This window comes from Danio rerio, chromosome 12, assembly GCF_049306965.1.
Source record: "Danio rerio strain Tuebingen ecotype United States chromosome 12, GRCz12tu, whole genome shotgun sequence".
Taxonomy (NCBI): domain Eukaryota; kingdom Metazoa; phylum Chordata; class Actinopteri; order Cypriniformes; family Danionidae; genus Danio; species Danio rerio.
Window position 1 is genome coordinate 36303734 of NC_133187.1, and position 24157 is coordinate 36327890.

General features: G+C 35.7%; 2 protein-coding genes across 6 annotated transcripts in view; one reads left to right on the plus strand and one right to left on the minus strand.

The window, feature by feature from the left end:
* The window catches only part of tha1 (threonine aldolase 1), a 47272-nt gene extending 44211 nt beyond the window's left edge, over positions 1-3061 (plus strand). For 3 of the 4 annotated variants that reach the window (XM_073917543.1, XM_073917544.1, XM_009306814.5), the window contains one exon: positions 307-3061. In XM_073917543.1, coding sequence (XP_073773644.1) covers positions 307-614 — 308 coding nt within the window. In that variant the 3' untranslated portion in view covers positions 615-3061. The remainder of the gene's footprint in view (positions 1-306) is intronic. The other variant, NM_001002176.1, reaches the window with a different exon arrangement.
* A 136-nt stretch (positions 3062-3197) lies between these two features.
* The window catches only part of tmem235b (transmembrane protein 235b), a 30807-nt gene continuing 9847 nt past the window's right edge, over positions 3198-24157 (minus strand). The window contains exons 4-5 of one of the 2 annotated variants that reach the window (XM_001919519.7): positions 20025-20328; positions 3198-3257 (exon numbers count right to left, since the gene is read on the minus strand). In XM_001919519.7, the coding sequence (XP_001919554.1) occupies positions 20093-20328 (236 nt within the window). In that variant the 3' untranslated portion in view covers positions 3198-3257; positions 20025-20092. Of the gene's footprint in view, positions 3258-15010; positions 17684-18186; positions 20329-24157 lie in introns of those variants that run through there. The other variant, XM_073918703.1, reaches the window with a different exon arrangement.

Sequence of the window (24157 nt, forward strand, 5' to 3'; positions counted from 1 at the left end):
ATTTGCCTCATGGATGTGGAGCCAACAAATCTGCTAAAAAATTCCTGCACATTGTTCAAAAAAATAAAGATGGCTAAAGTGGGTTCAACCTCCTGCTAATAAGGTGTAGCCAATATATAGTAAAGTGGTGGTGAGTGTGTAATGTCACAATATATTGTTAAACTCCTATTTGATGTTTTCAGTCCCTTCGGCGCACTGAAAAGAGCCATTTATAATGTCATCATCATTTAAAATGTCTCTATGAAACGAGTCCAATTTAAATATTTCAAGAGTCTTATGTAACGTCTCTCATCTTCTCTCTTACAGCACTGTTAGAGAGTGACCCTGCACTGTATCAGGTTGATCTGAACACCGTTCAAACCAACATCGTGAGGTTTTCTCTGAGGGAGGGTCAGATGAGCCCGGTGGAGTTCTGTGAGAGGATGGCAGGCGTAGATGAGGAAGAAGTGAAGGCTTTGGGTCAAGGGGTACCTGTTCTGATGTTCCCCCATGTTGGGGACACAGTCAGGGCTGTGTGGCACCTGGGCATCAGTGAGGAAGACACTCAGCTGGCTATACTGAAGGCTCAGTTTGTGGCTCAACAGCACAAGCGGAGGTCCATCAGGGCAGCGTGAGAGAAGTCCTTTATCTGCTCTTTGTAAAACATTTGACTTTTTTGGCACTCACTTTGACTCACCCACTTAAGGGAAATAAATTATTCATCTAAAAAAACGTATTTCAGTCATTATTTACACACTCGAGTGTTGTTCCAATGCCATGAGCCCTTCCGTCTTTGTCAGAATAAAAAATATATAGTTTTTTAAATGTGCTCGCCTATATAAATACACTACCTGACAAAAATCTTGTTGTCATCCAGCTCACCAAATGATCATTATAAATTAATTTTCAAAGCTTATGCCACCCTCTACTTGTTATTTAAAATGAAAAAAATAATCAGACCCCTTTTGTCACTTATGTAACAACTCTACACAAGGTACTTACATACATATGTTCTGGGAATGTCCCCAAATTGCATTATTCTGGACTAAAATACGAGACTTTCTATCAGATCTAATGGAAACTCAGATCCAATGCGACCCATTGCTTTTTCTTATGCTGGACAATTCATCGCTCTCCTTACTCATCAATCAAAGAAGGATTTTGTCAGTTGTTCTGACTGCTGCTGCTGCTGCAAAAAAAAAAAAAACAATCCTGAAACCATGTCTGGTCTATCTGTTCCAACTGATCTATCCTGGAGGCTCTATCTACTGGACATTATTAGTCTGGAATAAACCACAGCTAAAATAAATGGTGCCAGTAAAAAAAACTGTGCAATTTTGGTCAAATATGAGAGACTGTATTATTTATGTTTCAATTCTGATTTTGTACTTATTATTACAATATTACTGTTTTAATTCTATTTTACATATTTTGTTGGGTGGATCTCTGGCTTTCTAGTCTGGCTTCTAGTTGATCATTTGGAAAAGTGGCAGAAGGTAGATTTTTCTGATGAATCATCTGTTGAACTTCATCCCAATCATCACAAATACTGCAGAAGACCTACTGGAACCTGCATGGACCCAAGATTTTCACAGAAATCAGTCAAGTTTGATGAAGGAAAAATCATGGTTTGGGGTTACATTTAGTATAGGGCGTGCAAGAGATCTGCAGAGTGGATGGCGAAATCAACAGCCTGAGGTATCAAGACATTTGTGCTGCCCATTACATTACAAAACACAGGAGAGGGCAAATTCTTCAGCAGGATAGAATAAATAAAAATAGCTGCAAAATTATGAAAAAACTGCTCCATATGAGCATTCAAGAAAAGAGAAGCAGTACATACAAAGCCACAATCCCTAAAATCACCCCCTAAAAGTGTGCACATAGTTTTAAATCCCTGCGGACATCAACTCTGGTGGTCAGATGACTGTGAATAGATAAACTTGAATTCAATTAAAAGTTCATTCAATTAAAGTCTTTCACATCATCATCAGTCCCCGTCACTACAGGTGTGCCCCAGGGTTCAGTTTTGGGTCCACTGCTATTTATCATCTATCTTCTTCCACTTGGTTATATTTTCCGCAAACACCAATTCCAATTTCATTGCTACGCAGATGACACCCAGCTCTACCTATCAATCAAACCCAACAACAAACTCCCACCTTCATCCCTTACTAATTGCTTTGCAGACATCAAATCCTGGTTCACCACAAACTTTTTGAAATTAAATGACAATAAAACTGAACTTTTACTTATAGGTACACGATCCACTTTAAATAAATCACATAGTTTTTCCATTTCCACTGATGATTCTGTCATTACCCCCTCCCCTCAGGTTAAGAGTCTGGGGGTCATCTTCGACGGCACCCTTTCATTCACTGCACATGTTAATAATGTCACCCGGTCCGCCTATTTCCACCTTCGAAATATAAATCGTTTACGTCCTTCCCTCACACCTCATTCAGCTGCCATTCTTGTTCATAGTTTAGTCACATCCCATTTAGATTACTGTAATTCCCTTCTGTTTGGCCTCCCTAAAAAAACTCTTCATAAATTACAACTGGTACAAAACGCTGCAGCCCGTATTATCACAAAAACCCCCTCTGTCACATCACACCCATTCTACAACAGCTTCACTGGCTTCCCATCCCTTTTAGAATTAACTATAAAATACTTCTTCTCACCTTTAAAGCCATCCACAATCTTGCTCCTCCATACCTTACTAATCTTGTTCATATCACCACACCTTCTCGAACACTCAGATCTTCTTCTTCCATTCACCACACTGTTCCCTCTGTCCGCCTTGTCACAATGGGGAGCAGATCCTTCAGCCACTCTGCTCCTCAGCTTTGGAATTCACTCCCTCCTGATCTCCGTAATTTAGACACTCTTTCACAATTTAAGTCTAGACTCAAAACACATCTGTTTAGAACAGCCTATTCTTTTTGACCCGATTGCATTTTTAAAGCTTTTATTGTATTGTATTGTTTATTGTGTTTTTATTTGAATTGATTGTTTTAGCTGTCCTGTACGGTGACCTTGAGTGTCATGAAAGGCGCCTTTAAATAAAATGCATTATTATTATTATTATTGATTACTTGTGGTTGCATTGATCAACATTTACCGTAGAGAAAAAGGATTGTATTTTGTGTTTTAATTTTAGAATCCTCCAAATCACATTCCTCTCTTTTATCAACTCTTATTCATGAAAGACCTACTTGGAATTTCTCATCGGCAGACTTCACACAGCAATTACATCTCAACATCTGGAGTTGCATCTGTAAAAAAAAAAAGCACAAACTGCTTAACAAAAGTATCCACTGTAAAATAAATAATCTTTATAATATGTAATCTGTGCAAAATAATGTCTACTTAAGAGCTGTCAATGGTTGGCATTAGCCTTGGTTTTCCAAATGCTTACCTTTTCTTTTTCTCAGACTTTATGAGGGTTGACACTGTTGGCTTCAACAGCTCCTCTTCACTTACAATGCTCAAGATCGAGGTCATAGTGCAGGGAATTTTGTGTCAAAATGTTATGTTTGCCTCAGAGTAGACTTCAGTGTGTTCTGATCTTGTGATCTACCAATAATTCTGCCATGTTCTAGTTTCCTATAGAGCACATTAACAGTAATCTGCTAATGTTACTGTTTCTGTACTATATTTTTTGCTTGAATATGCATATTTCAGTGGTACAGTAAGATGAAGTTTATGGCGTTGTTCATAAGCACCAAAAAGAGTTATACACACAGTAGCAGCCCAAAAAATGTTAAGCCTCATTCACACTATGAGCAACTCAGAGTGGCAAAGCGACAAGCGACAGTTCATTTCAATAGAAAGCGAGAAACTTCCACTGACCTCCATCTATGCGAGCTACTGCTGTGACCAGATGGTCATGCCGTTCATTGAGACAAAGTTGAGAATCCTTCAACTATATGCAAATAAAGAGCGACGTTCTGGAGTGACAGCCAATAGGAGCACCAGTAGAGCTCACATGATCCTCTCTCAGCTCACTCAGGCCGGTTGTATTCTGCGCGCTGTAGAGCTAAACAGACCTGCGTTTGCAGCAGGTCGTCACCCAGAGCGACAGACGGCTACAAAGTTGCAGCTTGTGTGAATGAGGCACAAATTTCTTGCTGTCTGTCGCTTTGGGTGGCGATTGAAACCATTGTGGGCATTTTCACCTTGAGGTTGATTAGGTTTGTGATATTCACAGAGAGTAGATGAGTTTACGTGCTGCTGAAAGAAAATGTTGTTCAGAGAAATACTAAATATAAATGGAATCAGTGCATAACATGCTTAATTACAAAGATGATCATGATAAAAATGTGTTCTGTCATTGCGGCTATTTATCTGCTGCAAACGCAGGACTGTGTAAGTCTACAGCAGGGAGAATACAACCAGCCTCTGCTGGAGATGAGAGAGGGTTCATGTGAGCTCTACTATTGCTCCTATTGGCTGTCGCTTAAGAAAGTCGCCCTTTATTTGCACAAAATTGAAGGATTCTCAACTTTGATCATTCTACATGCCCACCTTGTCACCAACGGTCACTGTCGCTCATGTAGACAGAGGTTGTCGGAAGTTGCTCACTCTCCATTGAAAATGAACGGTCGCTTGTTTTGCCGATTTAAATTGCTCATAGTGTGGACGAAACTAAAGTCAGACCATTCTGTCTTTGCTTTAAATTGCAAAATGATAGTCTAATTTGGACTAAATACTGCTCATGCAAATGTTGCAATTCGTAACTTTGTGATTTAGTGGCTGATTTAAATTTTTCTCAACTGTATATTTTAATATGAGTTGCTCATTCCCAATGAGGGGTAGTTACTCTAATAATAATTTTTTACATTAATATAGTGCTTTTCTTGGCACTTTACAGATTTGGGGGGAATCTCCTCAACCACCACCAGTGTGCTGCATCCACAGGGTTGATACGACGGCAACCTTTTGCGCCAAACCAGAGCTTATTGGTGGCAAGCAGACAGACTGATATGAAGATGGTTAGGAGCAGTGGTGGAAAAAGTACTGAAAAAAAAAAATCATACTCATGTAAAAGTACCATTACTTGCCTACACTCTCAGAAAAAAAAAAGGTAAAAAAAAAAGGTACAAACCCTTGTTACTGGGGCAGTAAAATGTAGTGCAGGTAGAATAAAAGTATCTGTTGTAAATATTATTCAAAGTATGAGTAAAAAGAACTTTTAAAAGACCTCAAAAGTAGAATTACACTGTGAAAAGCTGATGTATTTACATTTCATTTGTGGATGTGTGTAAACGAAACATTCTGCATCGAGTCTGTCAAGCAAGCACACAACGTCATAGGACATTAATATTAGGTCAGATTTAGGTTGGGAAGATGTGATTTACCAAAATTCAATTCAATGTGAAGATTGACCAAAATTCAATGTTCAGCCAGTGTCTAGGGACAACATTATTTTGATGTCCAATAATGACGTCAAATTACATTGATATTTTGTTGATTTTAGGTTGTTAGAAAGTGTCACGTTTCAGGATTGAAACAGGAACAAAAACGGGAGTAGAATCCAAGTGAAGTTTAATATAGTCTTGTGCAGAGAAAGTGACAAAAATACAAAAACCCAAAGTACAAAGTAACAATCAAACCAGGAACTCAAACAGATAAAACTCGAACTAGACTTTAACAAGAATAACAGGATACAGACTGGAATCAGGAACAGACATACCGATAAAGACGACAACGACCAACTAACAGAGGATAAATTACTGAATATATAGTCCAGGTAATCAACGGAGAACGGAGACAGCTGTGGTTGTTAATCAGTGTAGATGACAGACCGGGTGTGTGCGCGAAAGAATGTATGGAAATGTAGTTCTTAAGCCACTGTAGTTCTCTGGGGGTTGCGGGTGAACTACAGTGGCATCTGGTGGACAAACACAGTCATGACAGAAAGTGACCAAAATCCAACGTTGAGCCAACTTAATTATTAATTATCTTAACTCAATATCATATTGATGTCAAATACTGACATTTATTTATTCATCAGTTATGGCAACCAAAATCCAACAGCCGACAGACGTCATAGTGGTAACATCCATACAATGGCAAGCTGTAACATCATCAGACGTGGATATTTGATTGGTTTTAGGTTGGACATCGACGTTGAGTTCTAACATCAACCCTAATTTAATTTCAATCTGTTGTTAGGGTACAACATCCATCTGACCTCATGTTGAAGTCTTGTGCCCGCTGAGTGTTTGACATGCAGCTAAACAGTCTCTGGGTCAGTGTGTGTAAAGATTTTGGACATTTTCTTGGACACTTTTAATTCTTCCAAACAGTTTTCTGCAATTATAAATAGCCCATGTCTTGAGGTAGTTCATTAAGAGGCGATTTACCTTCTATGTGTGATTTGATTGGACAGGAATCACACGACTGATTTTTCTGATCACCATAGACAGGGAATAATAAAGTGACTGCAGGTTGAAGGAAAGTAGTGGAGTAAAACTGCAGATGCTGCACTAAAAATGTACTCAAGAGAAAGTAAAAGTACACATTTTTAAAACTACTTAGAAAATTACAATTCCTGGGAAAACTACTCAATTACAGTAGTTTGAGTATTTATAATTAGTTATTTTACACCACTGGTAAGGAGGCAATGATGGGCAGAGGCTAGTTGGCAAATTTAGTCAGGATACTGGGGCCACACCCCTACTCTTTTTAAAGGACATCCTGGAATTTTTAACAACCACAGAGGGTCGGGACTTCAGTTTAGCATCTCATCCAAAATACGGTGCTTACTGATAGTAGAGTCCCCATGACTGTTATCAGAAATGAGTCTGTCTTGACCCAACTTCTGCTCTGAGTAGTGTATTGATGCTCATTTCACAAAAGGGCTAAATTATGATTGAGAAGACAAGTCATTGTTTGAGATGACCACATCTTCGGCAGATGGTACAAATTGTAAAATATGGATGGGTAATGGGACAAAGAAAACCATCACATGCAATGGATTTTGGAAACATACAGAGCATAGCTCCGCCAACAGCCAAGGAGAAACCTCATTAGCATCTAAAGTTAATAAAATGAAACAGTATAAAGGTATGAGTTTAAGAATGTTCAGGTTCATTCTGACCACGCTGAACGCAGGGTACTGCAGTGCATGTTGAGACTGCTATGCTGAATATCTTCTTTGAGATTTTCCAACACAATCTCACGGCAATTCATAATGTTTTGATTTAGAGACTAATCTGTATGAATTCATCTGATACCATTCCTATAATTTAGTACGATTTGCTTATCCCCAATGACGGTTGGGTTTAGGTGTCGCACTTCCTTTTTAAAAATTTCACATTTTCGTATGACTAAACCAATTAAATACTAAACTGAAAAAAACAAGTAAAATAGTTACGTTTCCTCATAAGATTCGGCTGGATTTTCCAAATCCTCATAATTTTTTTCTTACACTAAACTGGGCCGTTAGGTCCCGCACTGTCCACAGGTTGAGCATCCCCTGCTGACCTCACTAACACCACTTCCAGCAGCAACCTACTCATGTGGTGTGGAGGTATGTTTTCAAACGTCGTTTATAATTCTTAAGTCATATGTATTAGCCTTTTTTTTTAATACGTAAAATACTAATGTGTGGGATCAGGCTGCATGTATGCTTCATCTAAATTAAGGGTGTCCAAACTCGGTCCTGGAGGGCCGGTACCCTGCATAGTTTAGCTCCAACTTCCTCCAACACACCTGCCTGGAGATCTTGTATACCTAGAAAGAGCTTGATTAGCTGGTTCAAGTGTGTTTAATTGGGGTTGGAACTAAAATATGCAGGACACCGGCCCTCCAGGATCGTGTTTGGACACCCCTGATCTAGAGGACTTTGATAATTTAAGTGTGGTGTACAAAACGCCTTTGTTTATATATTTTCATTTGTGTAACTTGTGTGTTTTAAAATTTCAATTTTAAATTCAAAGAAACAAGCAGGAGTGCTGTAATAAAGAGACACCTTTTCAATTACCTTTTTATGTCTTTAATCTCTTTTAGTAAAAAAAAAGAAAATTGAATCGTTAACTCAAAATTATTAAGTGAATCTAATCGTGACTTAAATAAATCCTTACATCCCTTAAGGTCCCATTAATTTGCCAGATAAAGCTGCGTGTTTAATGAAATTTTAGCTTAAAGTTTAATGAAACTAAGCTTTTAGGTCAGTGGTAAAAGGTATGCCTGTTTGGCATGTGTGTATTTTATACCAACACACAAACAAATGTAATGGTTTCCGACAATAAACTCATGATTCATTTTGAGTCTTGATTAATTGCATTCTCTGAGCACCAGAAGCAGTTCAAGGATTTTTAATAAGATCCAGTATGGCCAGTTTTTATCATTTTTATGGAGTGTTATATAAAAGTTGCCCATTAGAGAGAGACAGACTCAGTTGGTGTAGACGGATCGTCATGACGACAATGTGGTGTGCTGATTTACTTCAGTGGGTCTCGTAGGGGGCTCAGGGCCACGGCCTCGTCTCGCTTTATTCTTAAATGACATATCCTTGGCATATCATTTATTTTGTTTGCTTATTTACTGAGACTTTCAATGTATATATTTAGAGGCATTCTATACAATGCCATCGCTGACTTGTTTTGCCTTCCAGAGAGAACATAATTCGACAACATAAAATATATATATATTTTTCCTGGACTCAATGTGTGGGTGATTTTAACAAAACCTGTCAAGAAACTGGCATGTTTTATGATATTTCTAATTCAGAAGTGTTTTTTATTTTTATTTAAGATAATGAAGAGAACAGTTAAAACAATAATAATTTGACAGGTGTTGTGCTTTTCTAAAATAACAAGCTATATATTTTTAGAGTGTTAAAGAAGGTTGAAGGTTTTTTTTTTTTTTACTTTTTGACATTTTCATGACAGTTAAGCACATTTTTGTTCTCACATTATCAAGCTTATAATTAACTTTATTCCTGCACGAAGGAAACAGAACCCGGGGCCTCCTCACGGTGGGACATGCCTGGAACACCCCACTAGGTAGGCATCCAAGTGGCATCTAAAACAGATGCCCAAGCCACCTCAGCTGACTTCACTCGATGTGGAGGAGCAGCGGCAAACCACTTTTTTTTTTCCAGTGGAGCACCATGACCTCAGATTTGGAGGTACTGATTCTCATCCCAGCCATGTCACACTCAGTAGCAAACCGCACCAGTGCATGCTGAAGGTCCATGTTCAATTAAGCCAGAACAACAGAAAAACATCATCTGCAAATAAGAGACAAAATCCTGTGGTCTCTGAACAGGACCTCCTCTGGCCCACGACTAAAATTCTGTCCATAAAAGTTAAGAACAGAATTGGTGACAAAGGGCAGCACTGCCGGAGTTCAACATGGACTGGAAAAAAATCTGCCTTATTGCCAAACTCAGATGGAGAAAAATAGAATGGTAGAACAAACAGACGGACAGACTGGTGGAAAGACAGAAAAATAGAATGGCAGAACGAACAACAGACCGACAAATGGACAGAGAAAAATAGAATGGTAGAACAAACAGACTGACGGTTAAATAGACATACAGAGAAAAATAGAATGAAAGAACAAAAAAACAGACGGACAGACTGGTGGACGGATGGATAAAAATAGAATGGTAGAGCAAACAACAGGCGAACGGACGGATGGACAAAAATAGAATGGTAAAAAAAAACAAATGGACAGATGGAGAAAAATAGGATGGTAGAACAAACAACAGAAGGACCAATTGATAGATGGATAAATAAAACTAGAATTTTCAAACAAAAAACAGATGCACGGATGGATGGATAAAAATAGAATGTTAGAACAAACAACAGACGGACGGATGGATAGACAAAAATAGAATGGTAGAACAAACAACAGACGGATGGACAAATGGAGAAAAATAGAACGATAGAACAAACAACAGACAGACAGACAGAAAAATAGAATAGTAGAACAAACAACTGACGGACCGATTGATAGATGGATGAATAAAAATAGAATTGTAGAACAAAAAACAGATGGACGGATGGATGGATAAAAATAGAATGTTAGAACAAACAACAGACGGATGGACGGATAGAGAAAAATAGAATGGTAGAACAAACAAACAGACGGTTGGACAGATGGACAAATGGAGAAAAATAGAACGATAGAACAAACAACAGACAGACAGACAGAGAAAAATAGAATGGTAGAACAAACAATGGATGGATAGGTGGAATAGTAGAACAAACAATGGACAGATAATGGAATGGTAGAACAAGCTATAGACAGATGGATGGATGGAATGGTAGAACAAACGTTGGACAGACAAACGGAATGTAATTGATTAATCAGATTCAAAAATAAAAATGATTCTAAATATGTTCTAAAATATTCACAGTGGTCATATAGAGATGCAGTTTTCTTATCGTGGAGTTTGGTAGTGAAACGTGGACACTATTAGAGTAGCTTTGAGACCATCACCTGTTTGCCTCAATTTGCATTTTTATCTCACTGGGATTAATTAATAGTTTCCGTAAAGAAAAATATGTGCTGCATGTTGTTGCATAAAGACCATAGAATCAATAGGCCCACTGATAAGACTGCATATAATGAGCAAAACATCTCACCATGGAAAAATACTGCCATGTGCTTTTATGGAGTGAATAAGCCGCAAGGCCAGACCAAAGGAGCACTAATTTCAGCCTTGCGCGGTCCCACTAGGACTTGTGTGCGATTGATGGGGTGGACTAATCAGCTACTTACGGAGGAGGCCACAAAAACACTCCGGCTCCAACACAAATTCAAAATTATTCAGCCGGTGCCATTATCCTAGCTCAATGTATTCATCTGTGAGAAGTCAAATATAGACATGGCAAAAACACACAATTCATATTTTGTGAATAATCCAACTACATCTGTTAGAGGATGCAGAAGTTAAGAGGAAATCTGTGATTTCAGACCAGTCTGGTCCTTAAATTAGATAGCTGTCATTTGCATTAATAATAAGACAAATGAACAACAATCAATTTCAACTCAGAAAACACGCAATATTTAGCTCAGATGAAAAAAGCTCCTCATTCACTTGTTCAATTTTCTTTTTCCACACCTAAAAATGAACTTGAATGATTCAGATTTCTTTTTTTTCTTGCCTCTGCTGGAGCTTCTCACCTTCTGAAAGTGTAAAAGCTGAGCCCTGTTATCCAGCAGAGAAAAAAAATTAAACCCACCACTGTGCTTTTGTTTAAGAAAGTACAGTCTTAACCATTCATACAGTAAATTCAAGCCAGTGGTGCCAGAAGCACCTTAATTCTTTTGAGTCACTACCGTGATTCACATTTTCTTCTGTTATTGTAACACACAGTTTTTTGTGAACCCAAAGGTGACACTTACAATAAATGTATTCAACCATCAATTAAGAATTAAATGGGTCATTAAGTAAGAAATCAAAATTGCCTTGATCTTTTGAAATATTAGAGGTTATTGTACTATAATGGAAACCTGTAAGTTTTAAAAATCAAGGAGTTCTCTGTTTAAAAATGGTTTATATCAAAGTTAATCTGACCTAACGACAGATTGAGGAGTGTGCCACTTTATTATGTAATATTTTATGTTGAAACTCCGCCCATGCAGATGATAAACGTCTTACTGCTTCTCAAATCTATGGTGGCCGAGATATTATAACGTGCTGCAATTTAATAAAAAGAAATTTAAAAACACCAACAAATTGAGAAAAGATCTTCATCCATTTGACAAGACTTGTGACACAACGCAAACAAATTAATAAAACTCGTGAAAAGTTCCCGCATGTGTTCCTGATATAGAGGTTGCAATGATGCAGGCTTGAGTGCAAAACTCACTCGAGAAGTCCCAGAAGTCATTACGGCTGAATAAAGGAGGTGGGAAGCACAGCATTTTATAAAGATTTTTATTAAAGATCAGAGATACTTATTTTTCTCAGGAGTTTCCCTAAATGAGACGGTGAAAGTAAACACTAACGTGAAAATCTTAATAAAAGCATAAACACATTATGGGAGTTTATTTGCAGAAATACGCATTTAAATCCGTTTTATTTGTATTGTGCAACATATATTTGTAAGGTTTTTGTGCATGTTATATATATTGAAATGGGGGAAGACAATAAACCGTTGTGTGTATGCTGTCATATTGAAGTGATTTCCTGTTAAAAGCATGTGAAGGTTTATTTTCGTAATGTATTATGTTACATTTTTGTAAACTGTTTGTATTGCGAGAAAATGCAGCAATTTTTATTAATTTGTTCGCATTGCAATAAAATGTTGCATTTTTTATTGAATTGTTTACGTTTTGAGAAAATGTAGCATGTTTTTTATGTGTTTGCGTTGTGGGAAAATGCAGTGCGTTTTATTAAATTGTTTGCGTTGTGAGAAAATGCAGCTCGTTTTATTAAATTGTTTGCGTTGTGAGAAAATGCAGCTCGATTTATTAAATTGTATAGATTGTGAGAAAATGCAGTGTGTTTTATAAAATTATTTACATTGTGAGAAAATGCAGCACATTTTATTAAATTATATACGTTGTGAGAAAATGCAGCGCGTATTATTAAATTGTTTGTGTTGTGAGAAAATGCAGTGGGTTTTATTAAATTGTCTACATTGTGACAAAATACAGTGCGTTTTAATACATTGTTTGCGTTGTGAGAAAATGCAGCGTGTATTATTAAATTGTTTGCGTTATGAGAAAATGCATTGCGTTTAATTAAATCGTTTACATTGTGAGAAAATGCAGCGCGTATAATTAAATTGTTAGTGTTGTGAGAAAATGCAGTGGGTTTTATTAAATTGTTTGCATTGTGAGTAAATGCAGCACATTTTTTTTTTTTTTTGCATTTTGAGGATTTGCAGCACGTGTGCCATCAAACGAATAAAGATCTTTTCTTAATTTGCTGTTTTTTTTTTGTAATTGAAAGGGTTTTCTTAAATTGAAGCACGTTAAGCTCTATTGGCAACCAAACAAACTTCAACATGTTTATCTGTTTAGCTCCACCCACTGATTTGTATGTAATGTAGTTAATTGCAGCAAACAGCGTTCTACTTAAACTACATAGCTTATAGCTTATATCGATCGCTGATTGGTTCTTGTACTAGAAGGCGGGGTTTCATTCATCATATTGACCTTTACAATTTTCCCCATTCAAAACTATACGACAGACATGTCTTGTGTATTCTATAGTCTTTGGTAGTTTCTAGAATGATCCACTACTCATATTCATTCACATTTGAACTTTCCAACTATTGGAAAATTACATTTCAATGAATTTTTATTTCTATGACGGTTTTCACAATGTAGATTGTGTCAAAGCAACATAAAATAGATGAAGTATGAGTCGTTATACGGTGATCAAATGTATATTTATATCTATTATTTTATTTATTAAAATTACCATTTATAATACAATTCAGAGAAAGCTATTTCTCACTATTACTGAACTTACCCACACAAACATCTTGTTTTGACAGCCTTCAGGGGGATCAAGCATTAATTAGAGGCATCAATCACCCCCAACAGCCCTGCATGTATACTGCCATACTGAACTATCAATCCAAACCGAAGTGCTTAAAAGACTACATCCCTACATGCACTAAATCCCATGTCCCAAACTCCTGGAGGGCCGCAGTTCAGCACAGTTTGCTAATCCACCTAATCAAGGTGTTCAAGACTACTAGAGACTATTAAGCAGGTGTTAGAGGTGGTTGAAGCTAAACTGTGCAGAGCTGCAGCCCTCCAGGAATTGAGTTTGAGACCATTGCCTTAAACCCTTTGAAGCGCTCCTTCTGGAAGGTAAACACTTCAAAAGGATTAGAACAGTGATAGTCCTGCAGTACACGACTGTTATCTTGCTGAAGACATAATATGCATGACATTACTGATATCACAAAAGCACGTTTTTGTAGCCCATTCTCAAAACCCTGCAATTTAAAACCTGATATCAAAGTTCCCCAAATGCTGGTCTAGTGAACAGCCGAACATGCCAAAATGAATAAAAGAAGTTTCATTTTTGTAACACGCCCCTGATAGCTGAAACAACTATAGACATGAGCACTAATCAAAGCTCAGACCACTAAAGAAAGACATTTCAATAAGATTCATGTGTTAAAAGTCAAACAAGCAAGCATTTTCTAAAAAGCATTTACAATTGAAGTAAGAATTATTAGCCCCCCTGAATTATTAGTCCCCCTGGTTATTTTTTCCCCAATTTCTGTTTAACGGAAAGAAGATTTTTTTCAACACACTTTTAAACAATATAGTTTTCATAACTCATTTCTAATAACTAATTTATTTTATCTTTGCCATGATGACAGTAAATAATATTTTACTAGATATTTTTCAAGACACTTCTATACAGCTTTAAGTGACATTTAAAGGCTTAACTTAATAAGGTTAACTAGGCAAGTTTTGGGTATTTAGTTCTGTAGACTATTGAAAAAATTAGCTTAAAGGGGCTAATAATTTTGACCTTAAAATGGTTTTTAAAAAAATTAAAAACTGATTTTATCCTAGCCGAAATAAGAAAACATATTATCATATTATCAGACATACTGTGAAAATTTCCTTGCTCTGTTAAAAATCTTTTGGGAAATATTTTAAAATATGTAAAAAAATAAAATAAAAGGGGGGGCTAATAATTCTGACTTAAACTGTACATAGCATTCACAGGCATTATGGGATGTCTCTGTATTGTAACTGCAGACAAAATATGCTGTTTTTTAGGAAAACAGTATCTCCAGCCGAAAAGATATCTATAGATACCAATTTCAATTGTAAAGAAATCTTCGTTTTTAAAACTAATGAAGAGCTTTTTTTGAAAATATTTAAAATGTTTTTTAAAATACAATTTATTGTGTTGGGGGGGGGGGGTAATCACAATACTATGAAGTTTATCAAGGTTATCCAAGGTTATCATACCATCGGAATCCTATACCGGCCACTTCTAATAAAGACAACAAAGAAGATTTCAGTTCATATACAGTATCACAGAAATTATGCAAATGTAAATTAATTCCATTCGAAAAGGTTTTGTTTCATAAACTGCACATTTAATGAACAGTGTAAACATATACAGTTATGCCACATTTCTTTTTCATGCTCCATTCGTAATGAGAACTGAAGGGTAATGACACAAATAGAAAAGCAGCAAAGCACATTTACTGGAAAGCAGGAGCCTGGCATAAAAGAGAATACATCACAAATGCAGATTTATCTGCAATTTAAGTAGCAATTATCAACAAAAGATATGAAAATGAGTCAGACATAATCAGATCTCCTATTAATACATAACAGAACTAAGAGAATGAAATAATCAGATGAGATTTACATTTGTAAAAAGAGTTATTTTGTTGGCCAGTTTCTCACTTCTGATCAAAACAAATGTTTCTCATGATCACGTTCAAAGTTTTTAATTTTTGAAAAATATTTACAGTAGGTTTGAAAATCTTTAAACGTAGGGTTTGATCTTTACTTTTCCTTTATCCTAAGAAGCACTTGTGCACGCAAGAAAAAAGAAATAATAGTTAATTATAACAAATATATTATACAGCGCACAGCATAATTGAGTACACCCCATTTTGAAAATGAATATTTTTATCAATTTCTCAGTGCATATAGGCAATGTATTTTAGTGCATTTAAACAAAATACTGTAGATTTATTAAACATATATATTTATTAAAGTAATATTTTTGTCACCAAACATACTTAGAAATTAAAAGATAATACAATTAAATTCAAGCAAAATATTGCAAAAAAAAAAAAATAAATTACAACCTACAAAATTTCAACTAAAAACTTTTTTTATTTATTTATTTTTCTTGATTTTTCCTCTTTTTTCATTTTGTATTTAATATTCTTCTATAACATATAAATTTGGGTGTACTAGTTTTTGGACCGTTATCGTAAGTTATTTTGTTAGATAAGCTCCTGATTTGGCTTCAGTACTGACTAATCTAATGTATACTAACAAATATGATAATAGCTTCCTAATAAAAATATGAATATAAAAGACAGATTTGTGAAGTGTCTACTTATATATGCTGAGCACTGTACATAGACAAATTTAGTTCTGTTTTTCTTAATTCATCTTTACACAGCCGATTTAAGGTGGCCCTACGCAGGTCTGTGTCTGCTGATAATTAAGTGTAAAGATACTACATTACATTAAAGTCAACTCTGTCAGTTTTATTCCGTGTGAGATTGTCTTCTTTCCTTTGCTGTGCATTAGTTATAAACTTGACGAATGCTACTGCAGACATGCTAATGCTAAAATCTGCATTTTGCATTTTAAAAAATGTACATAAGTAGGGTTGGGGAGCCATAATAATGTTATGTTACAATGGCAGAGAGAAAACACGTGCAATTACAAAAAACACCAGAAAATAAAGAAAAGATCTTTATTCGTTTGACAGCATACAAGCTGCAAATCCACACAACGCATACACATAAAAAAACGCACTGCATTTTCCCACAACGCAAACATAATAATAAAACGCACTGCATTTTCTTACAACACAAAAAGAATGGAACACAGCGAAAATGGTTTAAGGGGACCCAGAAACGTGACTATTGCTCAGTGAAGTTGTAGGTGATTATTTAAAGGTGAGTTTTTTGCTTGTTTATTTTAATATGCAGATTCTCGTCTTTAGTATTTATTAGCCTAAATGACCATAACCTAAATACTGGTATATGTCACGTTTTAGGGTCTCCTTGAAACATTTCCACTGTGCTCCATGCTATTTGAAAGTGTTGTGAGAAAATGCAGCACGTTTTCTTAAATTGTTTGCGTTGTGAGAAAATGCAGCACGTTTTATTAATGTGTTTGCAATCTGTGGAAATACAGAGAGTATTTAAAAATGTGTTTGCTTGGTAAGAGTTTGCAGCATGTGTACTGTCAGACAGATGAAGATATTTTCTTAATTTGCTGGCTTTTTTAGTTTTTTTGTAATTGCATGTGTTTTCTTTAATTGCAAGCTCTCTCAGCCACCGTATTATGTACATATTTTAAAATGCATTTTATTAAAATGTGTTTAAATACAGTCTCCAATATTTTTTCATAATAGGAGGATAAAAGAAAACATTTACAACAAAATGGTGTTTTTAAATGCCCATTTTTCTGGATTTATATTCTAAACATTAAACTGAACATTGGATACATTTTATTTAGTAATTACTAATAGTTAACAGAAAACAATATGTTTAACCTTTAAATTATAAACAAGACTGGAATACAAAGGGACTCTTATTTTGCATTTACAACTTCCAGCTGCTCATTCCAATAAAAAAATAAAAATGAAATTTGCACTCTAACAAACATCTAAAACATTACAACAAAAACTCCAGAAAGCGAACACTTATTTACAGTACATCATAAGCATACACTTGGCATAAATGTGCAGTATTCGTGGATCATTAACTGCTGCATTTCCACTGAACATTTACTTAATGAAATTACTTTAATTTTTAAGTTGCCTTCTGAAGTTATGAATCACATTAAGCCACATTAGGCTGATGCTATCCGGCCACAAATCAAAGAACCCTTCACATGATACAGTAGGTCATGACTTAAAGGGGACTTTTTAGTTGCACACACACTTCTACATGTTTTACATTTAGCACACATCTAGTTTTAGTAGAAGACATTGTGGCTTTTAGTGACAGTTAAGTTTGTTTTCATAGTAGTTTCGGCTCAAAAGTGGCTTTTTGGGGTAGTGATGCCTCAGAAGAACTATTTCTGGTTTTCCAAAATAAGCTTTTGCTTAAAAGCAATTCAAAGAGCCATTTTATTAGTTTGTAAAATGCTCTTTTGATGATTCTTTATTGACATCAATTGTTCCATGGAAGTAAAAAAAGCAAAAACTATTAAAGGGGACCTATGATGAAAATCAACTTTTGTGAGCTGTTTGGACAGGACTGTGTGTAGTGTGTCTACAGTCATATTGGGGTGTTATAAACAAAGTCTTTTTTATTTTATTTCTTAAAATAGGATTCAAATCTCAGTGATTTTGAAGCCCACAATAACATGTCATAGGAGTGCGGTTTTTCCGCCCATTAAATTGATTTTTAGGTGCCATGTTTTTATAATAACATGTATAAAAACGTCCAAAAAAAACTTTTTTGTGTGTGGGGGGGGTGGGGGTAGGGGGGTTAAAACTGGAATTTAAAGCCACAGAGGGGTGGGGGATTAAAAGCCACAGTCTACAAAACAGCTACAATATACTCAGACACCAAAATGCGTATTCTGGAGGTTATAATAAATTATTTGATGGGTATTTTGAGCTGAAACTTTACAGACACATTCTGGAGCCACCAAAGGCTTATCTTACATCTTGTAAAAGGGGTAAAATAGGTGCCTGTAATTAACAGTTTCCATATTTTGTGATCTACAAGTGTTTTATGTTTATTCACAATTGTGACTTGCATTATGGGATGTTTATCTCTGCTCAGTCGACTTTTGATGTTGAAAATTCAACTGTACAGTTTAACAAAGTCACTTTTATTGACATTTTAATAGTTTTAAATAGGAAATAAGAGAAATAAGTGTAGTTAGAAATAAGAGAAATAAGAGTAGTTTAAATTAAGAGAAATATATCTTTAAAATAGCAGAAAATGTACTGGCAACTATTAAATGCATAAATAAAACCACTCAAACGTTTTACCGTTAAAAGTTGTTGGAACAAAAAAGATTAAGGTCCCATAATGCAATTTGAAAGCATAAATAAACGGGGAAAAATAAACAACAAAAACATGAATCACAAAATATGAAAAACTGCTAATTTAGGGATTTCTTTTACAGTGGACCTCTGCATCACAAGTGCAAAAACTACCCTATTGGATTATTCTTTAAAAGAGTTTCTTTTTTTTAAAAAAGTGAATTAATATTATAGATTCTTTATGGAACAATAGATGCCACAAAATAATTTTAATTTAAGAAGCACAGTATGGTTTAAACTCTTAAATAAAGGTACAAGGAAAAAAGGAATTTTCCACAGGAATCCAACAGAACAACCTCCAGATTAAATATTGCTGAAAAGTTCTTTGAACAACATTTTTCCAATAATCTAAAAGAACATTTGTCCACACAAAAAAAAGATGCTTTTGTCGTTGGGGGAAACGCATTACAAGTCAGGTGAGTTATGTAATAATATTACTTTTCTAAGTAATGAGTAAAATAACCTATTACTTTAAAAAAATAAGTAATAATATGAGTTACTTTTCCGAAAATGTAACACTTTTTAGTTTAATTATCTTTAAAAAAAAAAACATTTTTTTAATTATTATTATTTTGAACGTATCCAAAAAAAGGAAACAGGGATAAAATATTGTTTGTCAGTGAAGGTGTAGGTTATTGTGCAAGTTGTGATTGCAGAACAAAAGAAAACAAGCAATGAAAGAGATCAAGCTTTAGCCAGGTAATAAAAAGCAGCACAAAAGTAATTCAAAAGTAACTTAACCCATTACTTACTAAAAAAAGTAACTAAGTAAGGCAACTACACTCTCAGAAATAAAAATACGCGAGCTGTAGCTGGTGCCATACCTTTTCAAAAGGTACACATTTGTAAGTCCATATTGGTCCCTCAAAAGTATATATTAGTACCTAAAAATTTAAGAGGAACACTTTTGTACTTTAGGTACTAATATGTACCTTTGAGGTACCAATATGGATCCTTTAGGTACAAATGTGTACCTTTTGAAAAGGTACTGTACCACCCCAGTGACAGCTCGCATCCTTTAATTTCTGAGAGTGTAGATGCTTTTTTGGGGAGTAACTCAATATTGTAATGCATTACCTTTTACTAAGTAACTTTCCCCAACACTGCTTTTGAGCAATGAAAAGGTTCCATTGATATGGAAGGTTCCTTTGATCAAGCAATCAATGAACCTATATTTTAAAGAGGTTATTTTTTTTATGATTTCATCAGTCTAAAATGTGGCATTTAAACATTTATAACAAAAGCAAACAAGTCTGTCTAAACTTTGGGCCAATATGTGTAGCAACTGCATTTTTGCTGATGATATTACACAAAGAGTAGATCTTACCTTGACCAACTCCATCTAACCTTGCCTGAAGTCGACACGTATGGTACATAGGAGGTGTTAAATCTGCTCTATATGGGTGCAACAGAGTCTTCATATTGGGTTAAAGGCACCAGCTTGACAGCCAGCAGCAGCAGAAGGCCAGTCATCACCTCTAAAAGAAAGGAGATCCAGGCCATTCCCATTGACCAGCCGAAGGATGTGTGCACCTGAGCCATCTGTTCTCTGCCCATTCGCCGCTCTGTCTCTTCCAGTGCCTTCTGAGAGTACCTGATGTACAAACTCACCCCAGAGAGAGTCAGAAGACCTGACAAAACACATGCACAAGCACGCGTCAATCCACCCACACAAACAAGACCAATTAAACATCATTAAACTACAACCTGCTGTTCTGTCTGAGGTTACAAGACATTCTTTACTCTGTTGTAGATAGATTAGAAAACATTCATTTAATAACAGGACGTTTAAAGTCAGGTAATGTTGTCATCATGATTCTCTGCAGTTTCTTTAATCGTTGACAAGATGACACATTGTTTGATGAGTGCGAGTTATTATTGACACGTTCATATCTATATTTAGATGTTATGAATAAAATCTAATCAAGGCAGCGTTTGATGATTCTGGTGTGCTGGTATTTAGTACCTAGATAAGATTTTTCTTGTGAAATGCTTTGCTTAAAAAGTGTGCTTTTGTTAGTCACCCCAATGCTTAATAAATAATCATAAATAATTAAAAAACTTTAAAACACAAAGCGGCCCCAGAAAGTAATCGGAAAATGATTACAAAAACAAATGTCTGAGCAATGAGAGTAAAAGATTGTTTTGTTTCTTTATTTTTTTTTTACAGATGCCACTTTTTTCAGGAAATTCAGTGACATTACGACAGTTTGACTTAAGTGCCAAAACAGTTAAGGACAAAAAAACTCAAAATGGACATTTTTTGCAATTATTTTTATTCTTGTTTAAAATAAATAGATACATATTTTTAAAAGTAACATAAAAATATTATATAATGCCTTAATCCTTCATGGCATAGATTCAACAAGGTACTGGAAATATTCCTCAGAGATTTCAGTCCGTATTGACATGATAGCATCACACAGTTGCTGCAGATTTGTCTACTGCACATCTATGATGCGAATCTCCCATTCCACCATATCCCAAAGGTGCTCTATTGGATTGAGATCTGGTGACTGTGGAGGCCATTTGAGTACAGTGAACTCATTGTCATGTTCAAGAAACCAGTCTAAGATGATTTGTGCTTTATGACATGGCACGTTATACTGCTGGAAGATGGCATCAGAAGATAAATATCTTTAGTAGACTGTGGTCATAAAGGGATGGACATGGTCAGCAAAAATACTCACTTAGGCTGTGTTTGCACAATGCTCAATTGGTTCTAATGGGCCCAAAGTGTGCCAAGAAAATATCCCCCCACACCATTACACCACCACCACCACCAGCCTGAACCATAGATACAAGACAGGATGGATCAATGCTTTCATGTAGTTGACGCCAAATTCTGACCCTACCATCCAGATGTTGCAGCAGAAATTGAGACTCATCAGACCAGGCAACGTTTTCCCAATCTTCTATTGTCTAATTTTGGTGAGGCTGGGTAAATTGAAGCCTCAGCGTCCTGTTCTTAGCTGACAGGAGTGGCACCCGGTGTGGTCTTCTGCCTCAAGGTTCAATGTGTTGTGTGTTCAGAAGCGCTCTTCTGCATACTCGGTTGTAACGAGTGGTTAATTGAGTTACTATTGCCTTTTTATCAGCTCAAACAAAGTCACTTAAATCACCTTTTATCCCCATTCTTAAGCTCAGTTTGAACTGCAGCAGATCATCTTGACCATGTCTACATGCCTAAATGTATTGCGACAGAAGGACAGGTGTACCTAATAAAGTGGCCAGTGAGTGTGTGTGCGTGTGTGTGTGTGTGCGTGCGTGCGTGCATATATATATATATATATATATATATATATATATATAATTAGTATTATCATTAAGATACATTATTGATACACATATGCACAGCTATTATAAAATTAAGACCACTTGAATAATTCTTGGTTTCTCTGGAGGTAAGATTTATATAATTTTTTAATATAATTATTTCTTCTAAATGTAATTTTTTTATTTCTTTATAACAATATTTTTCACTTGTCCTAATACAAATTTGTCAAATGCAATTTCAGACAATGTTCATAATATTATTATTCTTTTCACCTTTACTCTTTAAGCTGCTGAATAAAACACACTAATATAGAGATGGAAAAACATTATGGTAAACTTAAATCCAGCTCTCTTATTCCTGCTTTTTCAAGCTCTTATTTAAAATATGTTCATATTTGCGAAATAAACCTTGATTTTCTAAGAGACTTAGTCCAATAAACCAATATTTCGAGCTACCATAAACTATTATAGTCTATTTCTATCATCAACTGAACCCAAAACGAATTCATAAACACTCTCCTTTGTATGCCGCAGAGCTCATCTCCCTAAACACTGCTCTTACAGTAAGCACTGAGAGCATAAACACACATGACAAATCTCTGGCATCCACTGTCTCAGATTTAGGAGAAGCATCAGCATCGGGGATGTAAATAGAGAGGAAGTCAAACCAGCTTCCTGTGGCACCCTGGTGTGCCCGATGAGTCCAAGACGTGAGCCATTATTACCAAATCTTCATTAAAACAGAATGTGCTGATGTGGATACATCAGCAGAAAACACATCTAATTAAACACCGACAAAATGAGAATGGATTTGTACATCAGCCATAATATGCACATAAAATTAAGAGCCAATAAAGAGAAAGAGGAACACGGTTTCTAATTAGCATGCCAGAGAGTCTAGACGGGAACAGACCGACTTGATCTTACATTTGCTGGTTCATTTAGAACAAACAGTTAGTATCCAGGAACAACTGATTTTTTTTTTTTTTTTTTTTTTTTTTTTGCAAATCACAGCTTAGTGAAAGGATGCGCTGATTTGCATAAATATGAGTGGGAAAACATTAATAAAATACAATTTCCTGATGTAAATTGATTCCCTGAAAATTGTTTTTACATTTTCTCCATGTTTTTGTCTGTAATAAGATACAAAAAACAGAGTACTGTATGTCAAAATGACAGGCCATCTTGCTAAAATAGAACCCTTTTCCCTTCAAAACTATACCAGTTGATCTTATATACAGGTGCTGAAAAGATTTTGTAGACATTTTGTTTGTGTGGTAGCAGCACACAGTTGCAGCAGATAAGTTGTCTTAACTGCCTTATAAAGTGGCAAGTGAGTGCTAATATAGGGTGACACTATTTCAGCTTGCAAAAAAAGAGAGGCAGAGAGAGTGTTGGTTGTAAAAATGTGACAAATGCTTTCACAATCATTACACTATGGTTACTGGTACTATGTTATAGCTTTAATGCTACACACCTGACAAAAGTCTTGTCGTAAATCCCAGTTGTATCATGAGCAACAAATCATAACGCCTTTTAGTTAATCATTAGGAAAAGTGACAGAAGGTAGATCTTTCCGATGAATTGTCTGTTGAACTGCATCCCAATCATCACAAATACTGCAGAAGACCTATTGGAACCTGCATGGATCCAAGATTCTCACAGAAATCAGTCAATTTTGGTGAAAGAAAAGTCATGGTTTGGGGTTACATTCAGTATGGGGTGTGTGAGAGATTTGAAGAGTGGATGGCAACATTAACAGCCTGAGGTATCAAAACATTTGTGTTGCCCATTATGTTACAAACCATAGGAGAGGGCAAATTCTTCAGCAGGATCGCACTCCTCCTATACTTTAGCCTACACATCAAAGATCCAGCAAAGAAGGTCAAGGTGCTCCAGGATTGGCCAGCACAGTCACCAGACATAAACATTATTGAGCATGTATGGGGTAAGATGGAGGAGGCATTGAAGATGAATCCAAAGAATCTTGATGAACTCTGGGAGTCCTGCAAAAACCCTTTCTTTGCCATTCCAGATGACTTTATTAGTAAGCGATTTGAGTCATTGCATTGAGTCATTCCTCCAAGATCATGGAAGTCATACACAATATTAATTGTTTTTCCACTGCAGCATGACTTTATATTCTATACTGTACATTAAGTCAGTTAAGAGACTAGACTTTTG